This window comes from Canis lupus, chromosome 18 (genome assembly GCF_048164855.1).
Source record: "Canis lupus baileyi chromosome 18, mCanLup2.hap1, whole genome shotgun sequence".
Classification (NCBI taxonomy): Eukaryota; Metazoa; Chordata; class Mammalia; order Carnivora; family Canidae; genus Canis; species Canis lupus.
In genome coordinates, this window is record NC_132855.1 from 4,726,020 (window position 1) to 4,746,074 (window position 20,055).

At 39.2% G+C, this 20,055-nt stretch overlaps 1 protein-coding gene and 1 long non-coding RNA gene across 2 annotated transcripts in view; one reads left to right on the forward strand and one right to left on the reverse strand.

Annotated features, from left to right (window-relative positions):
* Window positions 1-133: 133 nt before the first annotated feature.
* On the reverse strand, window positions 134-11,195 carry LOC140608590 (uncharacterized). The gene is made up of 4 exons (XR_012010574.1): window positions 10,527-11,195; window positions 3,574-3,636; window positions 2,909-3,063; window positions 134-299 (listed from the first exon to the last, which is right to left on the reverse strand). It is a non-coding gene; the product is annotated as an uncharacterized lncRNA (long non-coding RNA).
* Window positions 11,196-12,437: 1,242 nt separating this feature from the next.
* ASZ1 (ankyrin repeat, SAM and basic leucine zipper domain containing 1) overlaps window positions 12,438-20,055 on the forward strand; it is a 52,181-nt gene continuing 44,563 nt past the window's right edge. The window contains exons 1-4 of the mRNA XM_072783318.1: window positions 12,438-12,553; window positions 13,207-13,306; window positions 15,607-15,729; window positions 17,747-17,858. Coding sequence (XP_072639419.1) covers window positions 12,449-12,553; window positions 13,207-13,306; window positions 15,607-15,729; window positions 17,747-17,858 — 440 coding nt within the window. The 5' untranslated portion in view covers window positions 12,438-12,448. The remainder of the gene's footprint in view (window positions 12,554-13,206; window positions 13,307-15,606; window positions 15,730-17,746; window positions 17,859-20,055) is intronic.

The following is a 20,055-nucleotide window of genomic DNA, read 5'->3' on the forward strand; positions in this document are numbered from 1 at the left end:
GCAGAAGTGATTGAAAGAATAGTATGGTTTCTTTCAATAGGACATGCTGCTTAGCAAAGTTCTACAAGTAAGGAAATATTCTGGAGTCCCCCTCCTGCAAAGCATTACACACATAAAGGTATCTTGCCTGTTTTTATAGACATCTGTGTAATCACCATGTCTCCAGTAAGCCAGTAGTAGTGCTCAATGAAAGAGTCGAGGTGGTGGGGTGAGTGCTGTGATTCTACTGGGAGCAATAATAGCATTAGCCAGAAGAGATGGAATAACCAGCAGACGTTGTAACACCCAGCAAAAGGGAACTAAAATGGGAAGAAAAGAGAAAATAGTTGAACTCATGCCAAACTGACCAAATTTACCTTTGAAGACATGTGAGACACATGCTGGGGGAGGAGGCTGCACCCAACACAAGACTCGGGTCCTACCATAGCAAGGGGATGGTGATGGAGTTGGATAAAGAAAAATAGTCATAGATCCCTAGGGACTACTTCTCTCTCATTTTTATCAATGTTTGGATATGTTTGCCTAACTTACATGTATAGTGTATAGGCTGACCGGTGACATTTGTGATTGCCATCAAGTTCGGTTGGCTTGCCTGGAGCAGTATTCTAGGGTCATAAGATACATTAGGAATAAAACACAAATGCCTGCTATAGCATATACCCTAGCAGGGGGTAAACATAAAAAATAAACATTAATACACTGCAGTATGTGAGAAGGTGGCAAATGCTATGGAATTTAAAACAGAGAGAGCAGAGTAAGGCACTACAGAGGATGAAGGAGCAGGTTGGAGTATTAATAAAGTGGGTAGGCAATGTACAGCATGATGACTATAGTTAACAATACTATATTATAAATTTGAAAGTTGGTAAAAGAGTAGACCTTTAAAGTTCTCATCAAAGAAAAAAATCTATAACTGTGTTGTGATGGATATTAACTAAGCTTATTGTGGTTATCATTTCTTAATAGAAACATATGTCAAGTCATTACCTAAAACTAATACAATGTTAATATGTCACACCCCCCCCCACTTATATATAATATACATACAGGGTAAGATTTGAGCAAAGACATAAAGGAGGTGAAATGATTCATTTAGTGGTTTACTGGATGTCCTGTGGGGACCATTTTAGGTAGAAGGAACAGCCAGAGCAGAGCAAAGTCAGCAGGGAATCTAGTATATCTAAGGAAAAGCAGAGAGGAATATGCAATGGGAAGAGTGCTACAAAATGAGGTCACAAGAGTGACAAGAAGAAGCGACACGTGTAGCAGGGGACTGAAAGTGGAGGGGCACTGCAGGGTTGACTGCTCATCTTCTCTCTTCTGCAGTCTGGCTCCTGCTCTTCATTAGAAGACTAGAAGCCACAGCTGTTCCGTTATGTTGTTGAGTATTATCTTTTGCCTACAGTTGTCTTCTGTTGCGTTTTGCCTACCGGATTAAACTCAAAACTCTCTCTCCCATCCCCTGTGCTAACTCCTGCTCAGGTTCTTGACATTCCTGGGATTTTCCTACAACTAGCATATTTTTCTCCTTAGCCTTTCCACCTCCATGCTCCCCTTGTCTGAGTGCACTCCTCTATTGCATTCTTCACCATGATAGGTAGTGGTGCTACAGTCTGACTTTTCAGGCTACTCCCATAAAAACATAAATGCATTAAACAGTGTTTTTATGTGTACCTTTGCCCAGAAAATAATTGTTCACCTTTGCATCCTAAAAATCGAGAATTTGATGAACTCACTGTATTCTGGAAGATGATATATTATAGTAAATACATTTACAGTATAATATGAACTACCCCTTCTTTGTGTCTCTCAAAGTTTTGTTTTTTTTTTTAAGCTGTACACCCAACGTGGGGCTTGGACTGACAACCCCAAGATCCAGAGCCACATGCTCATTCCACTGAATCAGCCAGGTGCCCCTCTCAAAGCCTATCTTGGTGGTAGGCAATATTTGCACAATTGTGGAACAAATGAGACCCAGGTTCAAATCCAAGCCTCAGATGTAGTGACTCTGGTCAAGGTAATTAAACTTTCTAAGCCTCAGTTTTCTCAAGCAAAATGGGGCTGACACATCATTCTCAGGGTGATTTCCTGACTTAAACAGAAAAGCATAAAAAAGGCCCCACACATTGGAGGTGCTTAGTAGTAATTCCATTTCCACCTTAAATATGCTTTTTCCTCTTTATATTGTTGCTTTCCATATATCTCACTGATAACACTCAGCATAAAACCATGGACTTTCAGAAGATCTATTCTTTAGCTCATTACGTATTAATAAGTCTTCAGGCCCAGTCAACCTGGATACTCTAAAAACATAAGAAAAACAGTCATAAAGCCAGGTCAGAGCAAGGAGACAGCTGCTTCTCACTCCCAAAATATAATAAATGCCATTCAAATAGCCCCATTTGGAGATCTGTATCTATTCTCCAAATAACAAATTGTGAGAGGTACATTTCTGAAATTTTTCTTGGAGGCCAAAGAAATTCTATCTACACTACTGGTCTATGTTAATGTAACAATTCTGAACATAGCTTTAAGCCAAATACATGTAAGTTACAGTTAGTTTTAATTACTGTACACATATAAATACAAATTTTTAAAATAATGATATTGCCAGACGTCATTTTCTACAAGTTCATAGCAACTGTTTTATGTGCATTCTATGGCAGCCATGACGCATAAATCCATTTTCTAGAGTTAAATTGACATCTTCCACAAACTCTCAATACTGAAAGAGGAAAACTATTTGGCATGGTAGTACACAAACGAGAAGTCTAGTAAAGAGAAATAACAAATTTTGTTTATTTACAAAACTTTGTAGAAATGTAAAAAATCAATGTTGCCTATTAGAACAGGAAAAAATTAGTAAGGAAGAAAACTCATTTGATTTTAAGAAACAAAATAGGGGCACCTGCGTGGCTCAGTGGTTGAGCGTCTGCCTTTGGTCAGGTCTTGATGCTGGGGTCCTAGATCAAGTCCCACATCAGGCTCCCTGCAAGGAGCCTACTTTTCCTTCTGCCTGTGTCTCTGCCTCTCTCTTTCTGTGTCTTCGTGAATAAATAAAATCTTTTTTAAAAAAAAAGAAAAATAAAAGGTTAACTCCAACAGAAAAAATACTTAACATAAATGATATCAATGAGTTTTTAATTTCTTTCAAGCAATAACAACGAAGTGTATAATTCATTTCCTGCAGAGAATTTACAATTACTTGGGGGTATTAGATTATATAAAATAGAGCCATAAAAATGTGTCAAAATTTCAAGCAACCAATGGAACTAGCTCTTATAAAATATAGTACCTCAGAGACCATTTTTAAGAAAGAAATTAAGATATATTTAAGTGCTCAATTTTAAAGTTTTAAGCCTTTGCCTAGGTGGGACATTTTTTAATGTAACACTGGTTCCAATTTTTCTGTAAATTTAATTAAAGTCTGTCCTAAAGTAAAAACATCTATACTTGCAGGTGTCTAATGAAAAATGGCCTGGCTCTATGTAGATCTGAATTTAAGTCTCTGATTTCTTTGACGAAACTTTGATCTAGTTTTCCCAATTATCAAATGCAAATGGCCATACCTACCTCTGTCTCTTCCTTACAGGATTTATGAAGAAATCACAGGTATGAAGATACGCATGAAAATGCCTAGAATTCGTTCAAAGAGAGTCTTTACAAATTTAAGTTACCTGTGGTGTTTATTATTATTGGTCAGATAAGAAAATACAACAGCAATAGCAAACGTTTATTTAATTTTTAGGTAATACTTTGAGTATTATAAAACACAACATGCCATTCATGAGCAGATTAGGACATTATGAGAGATCATTCACACAAGAAGGCACAATGTAGTATCACGTGAGACTTTATTTCTTTTTCTTTTTTTTAAAGATTTATTTATTTATTTATGATAGACATAGAAAGAGAGAGAGAGAGGCAGAGACACAGGAGGAGAGAGAAGCAGGCTCCATGTCGGCAGCCCGACGTGGGACCCGATCCCGGGACTCCAGGATCGCACCCTGGGCCAAAGGCAGGCGCTAAACCACTGAGCCACCCAGGGATCCCCGAGGCTTTATTTCTATAATGTAGAAGAGTGGCTGAGAAAAGGATGAACTCTGGAGGCAGACCCTCTGTGTTGATTCTTGGTTCTATCATTTCTTAGTTATTTGACCTTGGCCAAGTTTCACAACTTCTCTACAGCTTGGTTCCCCATTTGTAAAATGGCAATAAGTAACAGTACCAATTTGATACGATTTTTATAAGGATGACACGGATTTGTGAGTCACCATTGGCTCCTTAACCCAACACCCTTCCTGAATCTTCTTTTCCCTTCTCCTGCTCCACTGCAAAGCCTGAAAAAAGTGCAATACTTGATTTCTCAGTCTCCTTTACAACTTGGGATGCTAGGTGACAGTGTCAGCAGAGGAAAAGCAGAAATCTGTTGGAGCCTCTGGAAGGCTTTGTCTTCCCTGATAAAAGAGGATGGATATGACTGGGACCATCTTTTTCTTGCATTCTCTGGCTTTTAACACAAATACACTGCTTGGAGCTGAGAGACATCTTACAGCAATGAGGATAAGGCCAAAAGAATGGGATAAATTCTACCAGAAATCACGGTAACTGAACCAACACCAGTTGCCAGACTCCTTTTAACATGAGAAAAATGAACCGTGTGTTTTTAAGTAACTGCTATTGAATATTATCACTTGTAGCTAAAAGTATTCCCAACTGGAAAAAAACAAACAAACAGTATTCCCAACTGACATAGAGTTAATGCATGTAAAATGCTTGGCATAGTTCTTAGCTATGGTAAATATTCAATATTTTAGTTATAACTTTTATTTTGTAGTTAATCACATATTGTATGTCACCCACTGGATATTCATTAATCTATGATATGTATTTGTCTGGCCTGTGTATCTTGTCTCACAGTTTCAATATAGAACTGCAATATGATTTAAAATTTGTTGTATTTTAAGTACGTGATAAATTTGTTTCTTGTAGCAATTCATCTAAAAGCCTACTTTCTGCTGTCTATTTTAATTTAAGAGCCCATTATATTTGTTGAGCTCCTCTCACTATTAATATGTCATGAACTTAAAGGTCCTCTTGAGTTATGTTAGGTTTGGAGAAGATGCTCCAGAATTTCATAATTAGCTAGCTACCTTTTAATCACCTCTTAAAAAATAGTTTTTTTGCAGTGTTTCAAGGCAAAAAACATTCACGCATTTGTGACCTTCTACTATTTCCCAGAAGTCTACAACCATGTTCTGTTGGAAGTAAGGCTTACCATACTCATAAGATACTCTTTAAATGATGCCTATCTGCAGTGCAGTAGCTTTATGGGTATTCAATAAAAGTCCAGCAAGAAAAAGTAAAATAAATAAAATTGCCTGGAAAATTTTTTTAATGTACAAAGGCTGCCTTTATAAGTGAAGTAAATAATAGAGTAAATTTCCTAGTTAATAAAAATAATAGGTACAAAATTGAAGACAATTATTCTTGGAAACTGATAATTCAGTTGTGAACCTGCATCTAACTCTCTACATAACACTCCACTATACAGTTGATTAGCACTCTCTACATTATGAAGTTCAAATCAATATTCTTGATTTGAATAGCCACCCACACCTACACACACACACACACACACACACACAGTACTGCTCTTCCACCCATTTTCTCCCATTACAGTAAATTCAGTCACCACTCACTTTTTCAGGGCTAAATTTGGAGGGGATCCCTGACCCCATCTTTCCTTTTAATGTCACTTTACATCTCCCTGCGGTCTCCACAAAACATATACACCTTGAATCTGACACCTTACCACCTACAAAGACAAGTGCTCTAGATCTAGCTTCCCATATCCTTCTATAACCATTTTCAAACCTGGGATAACTGTCAGAATATTTGAGGAAATAAACATGACACAAACAAACATTTTCATTAACCATTACTTCTTGGTATCATATTGGTTAATGCTTGTTAAGCAATATCCATTTTCATCATTTGCTGATAATTATTTTCCTCTTTAAGGATGTATTTAGTTCCTTGATCTAACCATATTCCTTAAGGAAGAAAATAGTTCTAGATAAAGATCCATTCCTGTTTTAATAGCTTCAGTTAAACATTCTGGGTTTTTATATTTTCCTGCTGGATATAGATAACCGCTCTAGACCCAGCCCCTGACATCTTTTTTCCACAATGCTTTCCAACCCTGGCTGCATATTAAAATCACCAGAGGAACCCTGAGAAGTATCAATTTCTGAACCCTATTCCCAGAGATTCTTACATAATTGGTTTAGATTGGGTCTAGTTAGAATCCTTTCCAGAGGATTCTAATAGGTAGGGTTGAGGACTTAGAATATTGTAACAGACTCCTAACTGGTATTCCTAATTCTATTTTTGTCCTCCTACTTACTTTTCTTCTTGTAGCCAGAATGACCTTTTAAAATGGAAAATTGGGGCACCTGGGTGGCTCAGTGGTTGAGTGTCTGCCTTTGGCTCGGGTTGTGATCCTGGAGTCCTGGGATGGAGTTCCACATCAGGCTCCCTCCAAGGAGCCTGCTTCTCCCTCTGCCTATGTCTCTGCCTCTCTGTCTCTCATGAATAAATAAATAAAATCTTTTAAAAAATAAAATAAAATGGAAAACCAAGAGGTGCCTGGGTGACTCAGTTAAGTGTCTGACTCTTGGTTTTGGCTCAGGTTATGATCTCATGGGTCATGGGATCAAGCCCCAAGTCAGTGCCAAGTTTGCTTGAAAGATTCTCTCCCTCCGCCCCTCCCCCTGCTTTCTCTCTCTCACTCTTTTTCAAAAATGAAAAATCAAATCCTTGTAACTTCCTATCCCACTAAGAATACTTCTTCAGAGAGGTCTTCCCTGAAATCCTGATTTTAAATTCCCACCTGCCTCCATTACTCTCCATCCCCTTCACCTGGTTAATTTTTCTTCAAAGAACTTATCACTACCTAATATTTACTTGGATATCTGTCTGTTTCTCTTACCACTCCAAACATTTGGAGATCAAGGATCTGGCCTGTCTTCCTTGCAATTTCATCCTCCATGCTTAGAAAATGTAATAGCACAGTAAGTATTTGTGGAATCGATTAATACTATGTAATAATTTTTAAATATTGCCTATCTCTCCCCCCTTGACTGTCTTGTGAATTTTAATAATGCAACATGAATTTTTATAATGCAAAAAAAATGTATTTACCATTTTTATGCCTCCAAAATTATCCCTAAAAGAAGCAGTTAACCCAAGTGGATCACAGACAGGATTAAGAGTTAAGGATCCCCAGAGAATATTTTCAAATAATTGAAAACGATACCACACACATCACCACAGAAAATAAACCAGTCATAAAAAAATGTGATAACATTAAATTTAAAACAAGTTCCTTACAAAATATAGCATCATCCTGTGTAATGGGAAAATGAGTCGTATTAGCTAATCATCCCTAATGTCTGAGTCAAAGCTTCAAAGTTAAACAACAAACAAAAAAAGTGCCAGAACTAAGGAGAACCTAAATTTGAGGAACATTTATTTCTCAGATCCAGCTGGTTTTTGCCCTCTTTGTTTTCCCAGTCTCCTGTCATCAGTGAACCAAGCAGAACACTGTAGTCATTAACAATGTGGGTAGGTGGCTTTCTGACCCACTCCAGGAAGTCACCCTGGGGGAATTCCCAAATCACTTCAGACAAAACTCAATCACCGATTTCTTATCTGTCCAGGAATGAAGCCTGTGATTAACCTGTAAATGAATCAACATTTATTCCGAGTCTGATTTATTAGTCAGATGAAATCAGCTTGGGAAAGAAGCACCACAGTGTGAAAGTGAAAACCCACAGGCGAAATGTGTATCCCCCACTCCCCCAGGGAGATACCGCTTTTGTGGGCATCGCCTTCCCACTCTGGAGCCTAAGACCCTGCTGTGAATTCTGACCACCCCACTTAGCAGCTGCTTCTGTACTTCAGTTTCCTCATCTATAAAACAGACATATTATTAGATGTCTTTAAAACAGCACAACCTCAAAAAGTTACAGGGAGGATTATGGGAATTACTGGATATAGAATGCCTAGATGAGTGTCCGGGCACAGGAAAGTGCTACATCAGCGTTGGATAGTAATTAATCACTAAAAGCATGGACTACAGAGCTGCTTGCTGAGTTAGAATCCCAGCCCTGCCAGGTAGACGACCTTGAGAAGATGACTTTGCCTCCCTGTGCCTCCATTTCCCCTTCCGAAAAATTGAGATAGTATGAACCTCAATAGGCTGAGAGTATTAACTGATTTTGTATAGGCAAAGCCCTTAGAATGGTGACTGGCACATAAGAAGTACAATGAAATGAATTTATTATCATTATTGCTATTATTGTTATATCTTCAGGCTACAATTCAATGCAAGATTTTTCAGACACTGATTTCTTCCTAGTTTTCTGCTTTTAAGATGATCGTTTCTCATCGTTTCTCGTTCCCTTTGTTGCTTCCTTTTCTTTGATGGCTTCCTAAAAGAATAGTCATTCCCAAAGCATGTATTCCTGGCCCTTTGGTCATTTCATCCTATCCCTTCTGTAACAATATCATTGCTCTAACATGTCCATTATTACCTCTCAGGAGATGATTTCTAGGCTGAATTGTTATCTCAGGCCTCTCTGGGGAGCTGCCGACCTTATCTGGACATGGATATTCGTCAAGCATTTTAGACTGGCTTTGAGCAGAACAAAATTTATCTGTTTCCTCAAAACATTTTCTTCCTGTGTTCTTACTGGATCAGCTTTGACTCCTCTCTCCCCTTCACATATGGTCACTGAATTCTATTGATTTTAATTCGTGAACGCATTCTCTCCTCTCCATTTTTCCTGTCCTTCTCCAGTTCACTCACAATAACTTTTTTTTTTTTAAGATTTATTCACTTATTATTCACTTATTTTGAGAGAAAGCACATGGCTCTTTTTTAAAGATTTATTCACTTATTATTCACACATGGCTCTGGGGGGGGGGGGGGGAGTAAAGGGTGGAGTATCTCATGCAGACTCTGCACTGAGCGCAGAACCTGAAACAGGGCTCAATCTCACAACCCTGAGATCATGACCTGAGCCAAAGCCAGGAGTCAGATGCTTAACTGACTGAGCCGCCCAGGCGCCCCCACAATTACAGTAACCTTCTCATGGATCCTGCCACCTCCTGAAATCACCTTTGGCAAACAATATCACACATGATTAAACATAAAAAGGAAATGAAGTATAGAACATGCTACTGTGTAGATCTGAAAAACATTATGCTAAGTGACATGTATAGTGACTGGATTAAATAATGTCCCCCCCCCCCAAATTTATGGCCACTTAGAACCTGTGCCTGTGATCTTATTGTAGTAATTATTATAGTTTTAGGAAACTAATATATATCATATGGATATCACATTTTGTTTCTCTACTCATCAGTTGATGGGGATTTGAGTTGTTTCCACTTTTCGGCTAGTAGGAATAATGCTGCTATGAACATTTATGTTTATGATCCATTTTGAGTTAATTTTTATAGAAGACATGAGGGTTAAGTAGATTCTTTTTTTTAACCTACGGATATTCAGTTGATTCAGCATCATTTGTTGAAGATGTTGAGGAAGTTCCACTCAATTGTTCTTGCACCTTTGTCAAAAAATTACTTGGCTTTACTTGTGTGGGTCTATTTCTAGCTTGCCTGTCCTGATAAGACTTAAAATACCGTATTCCTCTGGGAACTGTTTTAACTATCTAGCTCCTTTACCTTTCCATATAAATTCTAGAATAATCTTATCTATTGTCATAGTCTGTTTGAACTGTTGTAACAGAGTACCACAGATTGGATAACTTATAAATAGAAATTTATTTCTCACAGTTCTGGAGGCTGGGAAGTCCAAAATCGAGGTGCTGACAGATTCAGTGCCTGGTGACAGCTCACTTCCCAGTTCATAGAGCATCTGGTCGTGTCCTCGCATGGTGGGAGGGGCAAGGGAGCTCCTGGGTTCTCCTTTATAAGGGCACTAATCCTATTCATGAAATCACCTCCCAAAGGCCCCACCTCCAAATACCATCATTTTGGGGATTAAGTCTCAATATATGAACTTTAGGGGAAAGGAAACACAAACATTCAAACTATAGAATCTGAATTTACAAACAAACAAAAAACCTCGTTGTGTAAATCCCCAACTTTTAATAATCAATTATATGTGTGTGTATAACTCCCAAATTTATATTTCCAAGACCAGCCTTCCTCTTAAACTCCATACTCAAACATCCAACTACCCACCTGACAGCTACACTTCAGTGTTTCCTTTTGAATATGTTAATTTTGAGATGCTCATTTCATCTTTAGGTTTATCCTTTGTCTTGCCCCATCTTAGTAAATGGTACCACCAATCAGCCAAATGCTCAGACCAAAAAACCTTCTTTACAGAAGAGTTCGTCTTCAAATAAGACACACACCAGAATGTTTTTCATTAGTTGAAAAATATTTAATGTTCAATTTTTTCTTACGGTAAAATCCAAACTACTTACGTAAGTCCCATAAGGTCTTCTCGTTATACACCCCTTCCTTCATGATAGTCCAGCCTCAGGCCTCCTTTTGGTCCAAGCAGGGCAGGGATGAAGATGGAATGAGGTGCCCAGGTACAAAATAAAAGAATTACAAGTGCTTCCTTAAATTTTGCTTGTGATGCAAAACAGGATGCCACCAGCTTAAAGTCTCACTTGCCTGCCTTAGTCTCAGGCCTAAGTGCAAGCTTTTTCCTGGCTTCAGGCTTTGGTACTAGCCATTTCCTCTGCCAGGAAAGCTCTGCTTCGACTTTTTTTATGGCTGGCTCCTCGTCATTCAGAATTCTCTACTCAGGTCTACCTACCTTATCTAAAATAACCATAATAGTAGTAGCTGAAATTTATTTACCTCTTACATTGAGACTAAGTCAACGCCAAGCTCATTACTTTATTTACTTTACTCAAAGAATGCTGCGTGTTGGGTACTATCACTATCTCCATTTCACAGATTAGGAGAGTGAAGCAGAAGAAAGAGGCTAAATTGCTGGAGGGCACACAGCTAAAGGCAATAAGTGGTGTGGCTGGGAAACCTAAATGGTTTGATTCCAGAAACCCAGGGCACTTACCTCCTTTGTGGTGACTCTAATTTGCAATAGCCTTAATTTGTTTACTTGCTTCTGGTCTTTCCCGGCTGAGAGGCTTGTGTTATCTCTGATGTCTCCCCAAAACCTAGTTGTGCCTGGTTGGATTCAAGAACCCGTAATACTTATCGAAGGAATGCATTTAGGAAACACAGGTGGGGACCCAAATAACCAAACTACTTAAAAATACTTACCTGTGAGAGTCTCTGAAGGAAATAATTTCAAAATCTCATATTGGAGATTTTTTTTTTTAAGATTTATTTATTCATGAGAGACACACAAAGAGAGAGAGAGAGGCAGAGACACAGGCAGAGGGAGAAGCAGGCCCCATGCAGGGAGCCCGATGCGGGCTCCATCCCGGGTCTCCGGGGTCACACCCTGGGCTGAAGGCAGATACTGAACCACTGAACCACCCAGGGGTCCCTTGGGAGATTTTTTTAAGGAAAAAAAAATGTATTACACAAACTTTTAAAGGGTGGTATATGGGGACGCCTGGGTGGCTCAGTGGTTGAGCATCTGCCTTTGACCCAGGGCGTATCTTGGGTCTCGGGATCGAGTCCCACCTCAGGCTCCCTGCATGGAGCTGCTTCTCTTTGTGTGTCTCTCATGAATAAATAAATAAAATCTTAAAAAAAAAAAAAAACGGTCTATGGCTATTTTCCTTTCAAATCGTCTCGAGGGACACAGACGGGCGTCATCCCTCGACGGATCTCCTCGGCGGCAGCGACAATCAACGTGTTGCCGTTTCCAGACCCCAGCGGCGGCGACCTGAGGTCACGTCAAACTCAGAGGAGGCCTCTTCCTTCGGGGACCGCGTTCTCTCCGTGCCGGGGGCTTTCTGAAGGGAAGGACGGTCTCCGCGGGCCCCGCGTGGCGGCGGCTTTGGCAGGGAGGGAGGAAGCCCCGTCCTACTTGCCGTCACAGTCCCCGTCACGGTCCGCCACGACCCGGGCGCTCCTCAGAGGGCGGGAACTTCATCAAACGACTACTCTACACCTACCCCGAACGAAGAGCGAGTCCGTGCCTGAAAGGGAGCGTCAGCACGGAGCAGAAGCGCGACCGCCGGAGGCCGGGGCCGCCACCTCAAGCCCCCCGGGTCCTCAAGCCACTTCCGCCCACCACAGGTGCGACGACCGGGTCGAGCGAGGGCAAGTGAGCGCGACTGCGCATGCCCGCGCGACTGCGCATGCCCACGCGCCTGCGCAGGAGGGCCCAAGGCTTCCGCATGCGCGCCTTCACTCTCACTGCCCTGCGTGCTCCCGCAGTGCGCAGGCGCGGAGGGGGACGTCGGCGGGCACGGCGGGCATGGCGGCCGGCGCGCTTCGCAGCCAGGCGGTGGCCGGTGGAGGCGAGAGTAGCGAGAGCGAGGATGACGGCTGGGAGATTGGGTATCTCGACCGGGCGGTTCAGGTAGCTCACGAGGCCTCGTTTTGGCCGCCCCTGGGTCAGCCCCCCACCCCGGGCCCTCGAGGGCTCCCTGGTGACGCTTCTTGCTTGCGTGTGTTTCCCGGTGGAAACGGGCTCGTAGACGCCCCGCGAGCCCTCGGGATTTCCCGGCCTCTGCTGCGTTGTCTTTCCATCGAATGTGCTTCTCTGGGTGGTCCACGGAGCTCTTTTGCCCCCCTGCCCTCCCCCCTCTCCCCTCCCCTCCCCCTCCCCCCTCCCCTCCCGCCTCTCCCCTCCCCCTCTCCCCTCCCCCTCTCCCCTCTCCCCTCGCTCCCCTCCCCCTCCTCTCTCCGTCCTGCCTCCCACCTCTCCCCTTTCCCCCCTCGTCTCCCCTCCCCCTCCCTCCCACCTCTCCTCCTCACCCTTTCCCATCCCCCGTCCCTCCTCTCCCCCTCCCTCCTTTCCCCTCCCCTCCCCCCCATTACCCATCCCTTCCAAGGTCATTCCGGACATGAATTCCTAACAAGCCTTGTGTGCGGACCTGCCCTCCACCCCCCCCCGCCCCCAACGTGCCCCCGAAGCCAATCCTGGCTTTCTGATGTACGAAAACACGGATAATTTTTTTAAAAATTTTTTTTACTTTCTCCTTTTTTGTTGTTGTGTTTTTTTGTTTTTAGAAATTAAAAGGGCCGTTACTCCCCGAAGAAAAGAATGAGACGTTTAAAAAAGCACTGACCTCAGGAGATACTTCATTGGTCAAGGAGCTCCTGGATTCCGGTGAGACGCCAGGGATGGTCTCGACCTCGTACACCTTGCACACGCTCGTCTCCCTCCCCTTCTTGGAAAAGATTCGGAGTTGCTTTGTCTAGCGGAAGCCCGAGGAGCGTTCAGCGTATCGAGGGTTGTGTATAATCCTGCGTGACTGGGACGTCATTCTGCCTTCTTTTCTTCCTTGAATCTGAAGCGCCACCCTGTCGCTTCCATCAGTTCTACTTCCTTCAAGAAGCCTGTTCTACCCCCACTCCAGTAATCTTTTTTTTTTTTTTAAGATTTTATTTATTTATTCATGAGAGACACAGAGAGAGGCAGAGACACAGGCAGGAGAAGAAGTAGGCTCCATGCAGAAGTAGGATCGACGTGGGACTCGACCCCGGGACTCCGGGGTCACGCCCTGGGCCAAAGGTGTCGCTGAACCGCTGAGTCACCCGGGTGCCCTCACACCAGGGATTCTTACACGTTTTTCTCAGCGTTTCCTGTCTGTAATATTATACGTCTCCAGAATTGTTTCTAGTTAATATATATTTTAGTTCTGTTCTCTCTTCGTGCTAGTTGTGTATGTGTGTAATGGGGCCTGAGGCAGGAATCACAGGCTGTGGATATCTATTCCAGCTTTATTGCCTATTCATTGTGGTTCCTGGGAAAGTCATTTAAACTTTCAGAGCATCAGTTTCTTTATGCAAAGTATCATAATTCTGTCCAGGTTCCTGTAACATTTTTCTGTGATCAGATTAAATGTTCTGTTTTTAGTTACCTGTTGTTGGGGCCGCCTGGGTGGCTCAGTGGTTGAGCATCCATCTGCCTTTGGCCCAGGGCATGATCCTTGGCTCCCTGCATGGAGCCTACTTCTCCCTCTGCCTGTGTCTCTGCCTCTCTCTGTGTCTCTCATGAATAAATAAATAAAGATCTTTAAAAGAAAAAAAAAATACCCAAAATAGGAATATATGAGTTGTTGATAATCATGATTGAAATTATCCAAAGGAGTAACAGACATTTACTACGTACCTGTAAATCCAAAAGATTCACACAGGCCATAGGTAAATGATGTATATAGCAATATGTTTTCCTTTTATGTTAGAGACGTTGCGTGGCTTAGTGAAAGAGCAATCATTTAGGAAACAGTACAGCTCCAGGTTTGATTACTAACCCTGCCACTGATGGTTCTATTATCTTGACCAAATTACCAAACCTTAAGCTTTAATTTCCCCCTTTTTAAATTGGGGATGCATTATATCGAAGGGTTTTGGGGTGTATTAGAATGAAAGAATACATAAAACATACAGACGTTAAGTAAATATTAGCTGCTCTAACAAAAAAGAAGGATCTGTGTGACTTTGTGGATAATGGAGCTTGAGTTTGTAATTGAAGAATGAAACAATAAAATTTGAATAATTGAAACAGGCCTAATACCTAATATGAACACATGCGAGAGCGTGCATAGTGCTGGTTGGGATGGAATAGGCAGAAATTTGCTTTAGAAAAGAGAATTTACCATGGGGCTTGAGTTTGCAGTAAAACTAGGTGCAGTGAAATGATGGAGGCTCTTGAAAGATTAGATTTTGAAAAGACCTACTGGTAAAGTAGATACTTAGTCAACCTTTAAAGATTTTTTTTAATTACAAATTTTTTAAATTAATTTTCAAAAGCCACTAATAAATATATAGGTATACATAGAAAGATACCTTTGTGCCCACTTTCTCCCTCAGTACCCTGAAGTCTTAACTTCCACAGGTAACTCTTAATTTAGCATTTCCTACCAGGTGTCATCATTTTACACTTCAAAAAATATTTTTAGGTTTTTGCCTTCCAAAGTCATTCTTGGTTTTGATACCTATTTCTGTACCAGTTGAGAAACTTAATAAAAAAAAAAATGAAGGTTCCCTTTGAGTCAGCTGCTTCTAATAGTTGGAAGATGGCTCTAGTTTTGTTATTCTGCTAATATCTTCGGTTCTCTTTAAATTACTAAATATTTCAGATATACTAAATGGTATAGCAGTTTGTCTCCTGACCCTGGAGATATCACTGTACTATAGTTGGTATTTATCATTTCTATGCATGTCTGTATATTTTTATTAAATATATGTGTATCCCCAACCATATAGTGTTATTTTGAATGTTTTTGAGCTACAGTCATTTACTGTGTGGATCCTTTTACACTTAAGCCATTATTACAAAGAAATTCCTTTCTGTTGTAAAGTACATGGTATATGTTACTGTGCACAGTACCTTTTTTATGAAGGTGGCTGTGATTTTTATTTTGGTGGGGAAGGCTGTTAAAGGGTTGCTTTTTATGTTGACAGGCATTAGTGTCGATTCCAGCTTTCGGTATGGATGGACTCCACTTATGTATGCTGCTAGTGTTTCCAATGTAGAACTGGTTCGGGTCCTTTTGGACAAAGGTGCTAATGCAAGCTTTGATAAGGGTAAGATGTTTTAAACATTTAAAATATGTATTTACTTTGTATCTCTGTTTAGAAGCCTAATTATAGTCTGTTTAGGGGTGGTGATACACACTTTCCACGCTCAGTTTTTATATGTTTACTTTAAAACAAACCTTTGCACCTGAAAAAAAAAAGGTAAGATGTTGAGATAACTCAACTGATTATGTTGTTTTCTGTGATTTTCTGGATTCCCAAGCAGCTGTTAGGCAAAGTGAAAAAAAGCAAAGCAATTTAAAAAACTTTCCAATCATATTCTGTGATTAAGATACAAAATCAAGTTAAAAACCATAGATTCTTTTTTTGGGGGGGGTGAGGGGAGCCTCTCTTTCCAAAAGAGTTTCCATAGAACCTTTAACTTCTCTGCTGGAGGGCTTGGGTTATTTTTCAAAGGAAAAATGCATTGAAAGAAAACAAAAGCTGATAATTTTGTCAAAAATTACTTGAAAATCGCTCTTTAGAATTTAAAACTCAACTCTGAATTATGTTACCTAAGGTTGTTTCAAAGATAGCTTATTAAATCCACATGTTTTTCTGTTACTAGATAATTTCTACTCTGTATTGCTTTGAATGCTTTTGAAAAATAAGTATATGTGCACATCCAGTTTATTATATTGAATTATTGCTTATTTTTAACATGTTTCTAATAGGTATGTAAATTATTGAATTCATTCCATAATTTAAATATAGATTTCACTTTAGAATTAATTTTCACATTTACTTTGTATCTACATTAGATATTTGTAAAACCATTTCTACTCTGTTTTCTTCTCTATTTTATGTAATTTCGCATCTTATCAATAGTTTTGTATTTAACCTGCTGCTGTGATTGGTTTTTCTTTTTATTTTGTCATTTTAAAATATCACCCAATGAAAACTGGGCTTAGGAATGAGATTTCTGAACGTGTATAAAATATTCTGCTTTAAAAAAAAATAATAGTTTTCTTAACCATAGAGAACAAATTGATGGTTACCAGAGGAGAGATGGATGGGGGATGGGTTAACAGATGATGGGGAGTGCACTTGTGATGAGCACCAAGTGTTGTATGTAAGTGTTGAATCTGATTACACTGTATGTTAACTGGAATTTAAATAAAAACTAAAAAATAAACTAAAAAAATAATAGTTTTCTTTCTTTAGTTCTTGTAATCAGAGGAATATTTACAGTTATAAAACAGTTTATATTTTTCTTAGCATGTTCACATAAATTCTTTTATGTATTCAGCAGTAACCCCATCAGGTAAAGAGGGCAGCTTCCTATCTATAAACTAGGTCTACTGAGATATTAAGTAATCGCTGTAGTCACAGTTTATCAGTGGCAGAACTGGGATTAGAATTTTTATACTTATCAGGATTATATCACTGATATAAACTGTAGCTGCCATGACCTATTTGAATTCCCCAACTCTTAGCTGAAAAGTGTTTTTATTTTTTTGGTCTGTGATCTCTGTGTGCCATAGGGGTCAAGAGAAGTTTTTAGGAAACAGGAAATTCAGAGAGATCCCAGTAGAAAAGGACCAAAAAGAAACCAATGGATATGGCAGTTAGGTCATTTGCAGTAGGATGGTTTGGATAAAAGCCAGATTTCATTGAGCTGTAAAATGAATGAGAAATAAAGAAGTGAAATCAGAGAATATCGGGTATTGACTTTCAACTACAAGTTCAGCAATGCAAATTTTAATCAACCAAAAACTGTTCGACTCCAAGCAGTATCTTTATATAGCATCCATGTTCTTACCACTCTCCTGTTTTCTTAAAAGGAAAAAAGGAATAAGGAAGGGAAATTAAGAAATGTAGCTATATTTTGGAGATTAAGGCAGTTTATTCCTAAACTCATTTTTTGGTGAAAGAAAACAGTTATCTACTGAGAGTAAGAGCTTTGGGAATAGGTTATAAAATTTTAAAGAGTACAGTAAATATTTAGAATCTTTTGAATGATAAAAGAAGTCAGAGACATTTCTTGATGTGTGGGGGCATTTCCTCACTTTTCTTTTCACTACAGATAAGCAAACTATTTTGATAACTGCGTGTTCTGCATGTGGCTCAGAGGAACAGATCTTAAAGTGTGTAGAGCTACTACTTTCAAGAAATGCTGATCCAAATGTTCCTTGTAGGTAAGAGCCTTATCTATTAAAAACTATGGATATTTTTCGTTATCAGCCTGCTAAACATTTGATAGCATCATTTTTTAAAAATCATACACAGTGTGTGTTTACTTGGCCATAAAGTTGAGGAATGGTAATAAGTCACAAGGTCATGGTTCCAGTTTTATAAAATTATCAAAAGAAAGGGCATATCATGAAAGTAGTCTTTCAACTTTTAATTTTTAGGGAAATGTTTTAAGAATTTGAAATGAGGGGGAAAGGAAGGTAATAAACTATCATTTTTCATGAATCATACACTTAAAACCGTGATTAAGCTATAATAGTAAAACCTCTTAGTGTTCTTTTTGTATAACACTTACCTGCTAAATAGTTCTATGCAAATATTAAGAATTCCAAAATGATATATTGAAATATTTTCATTTTCCTAAGACTTTTCCACTTATGTTATATCATGTAGGTGATAGCATCTAGATGTGTTGAAAACATGCAGTAACTGTATCTTGGATCTGTTGAAATGTCAGTAATTTAAAAAATGAATCAGCTTAAATTTTCTGAAGTCTTTCCTCATCTCCCTCTGTCTTCTGTTTTATTTAACCTCTGTTTCATTTGATTTTCAAAATGAATAGAGTAGGAAATAGACTATCCAACAGAAATATGTCTAGCATGAATAGAATTATTACGCATAATTCATTAAAATAATAATGATCTAGTGCCTGATATATAGAAATAACTATACTTGACTTTAGAAGGGTTTTTTTTTCTCCTAATTGAGTTTAATTTCTATGACACCTAGACAGCAGGTGTCTATCTTGTCTCCCAGTGGACACGTTGTAATGTCTGGAAATATTTTTGATTGTCACGTCCAGGAGATTCCCCTGGCTTAGAGTATGCTACTGGCATAATGGATGCTGCTAAACATCCACAGTAGGTAGGATAGCCTCTCAAAACAAAGAAGTACCCATCCCAAAATATCATAGTGCTCTGGTTGAGAAACTAGTGTGAGAAAAGGCAAGGCTTATAGAGTGGTTAATCAGTATTTAACAACCAGGTTTTTTTTTTTAAAGATCTGGAAAACTACCTTCAGATTTTTAACAAATCAATTCACAGGAACTTTTATTCTGTCATATATGGTATAATCCCTAGTTAGGCTTTACTTTGGATTTGACTGTACTTAGGAATTGGGAACTCCAAGACACCTAGCTGAAGTAAGCCTTGATGAGTCCTACAATTTTAATTTTTACCCTCAGAAGTGGCTTATGAAATAATTTGCCATTCTGGGTTCAACGGGAACTTCTTTTTGCTGGTACTCTTCATTTTTTTTCTACTGCTTCTGCACTGTATTATAGAGAGCAAAATCTTTACCCTTCCAATGACTTATTATCTTGTAAACACACAAAGGAGAAGTCAAGCAAGTCATTGTCATGGGTTCTAGATTATTCTACTTCCATAAGAACTAGAAAGTACCTTTTGTATATACAAGGTATATTTGAGGGGAAAAAAAATCCATTTGCACTAAAATAACAATAGCTTAGCACCTCAAGCTAAAACTATGAGGCAGCCACAGTTTCAAAACTGAAAATCCCAGAAAAGCTGATGAATCTGAAAGAACATGAAATTTGAATTGAAATGCTCTCAACTAAAATAGAGAATTTTACAGCATGGTTGAAGAAAAGAACAATTTGCATCTAATTAACAAATGTGAGAAATACCTGAAAAATTATTCATTTTTAGATGTGATTTAATTTTTTTACTTTATTTTATTTTAAGCTCATAGCATAAAGTAGTGCAATAATTGAACTCTTTTCTTGCAGAAAATGAGGATCTTGATAGAGCTGAAAAGAATAAGTCATGGGAAATACTGCTTTTCAGCTGCAGATTTTATAAGAAGGAATAGCATTAGTGGACAGATGGGGATAGTGTGGTGGCAATGAAAAAAAATCTCAGGACACAGGAGAGTGCAGTTAAGACTTGGTGGGAATTTTATGGATAATTCATTAGTGATAAAAATCAAAACCTATTAAAATATTAGGAATTTAGTTTCAATCCTTATTCCCTCCCTTTTTTCCTTTTCGTTTTTGAAAAATTTTTTATGGTAGAAAAATGTAAAGTATACATAACATAAAACTTGTCATTTTAACCATTTTCAGTGTATAATTTAGTATGTTTTTCTAATGTAAAGTTCTGCCCCAAGCATCTGAAGTTTCAG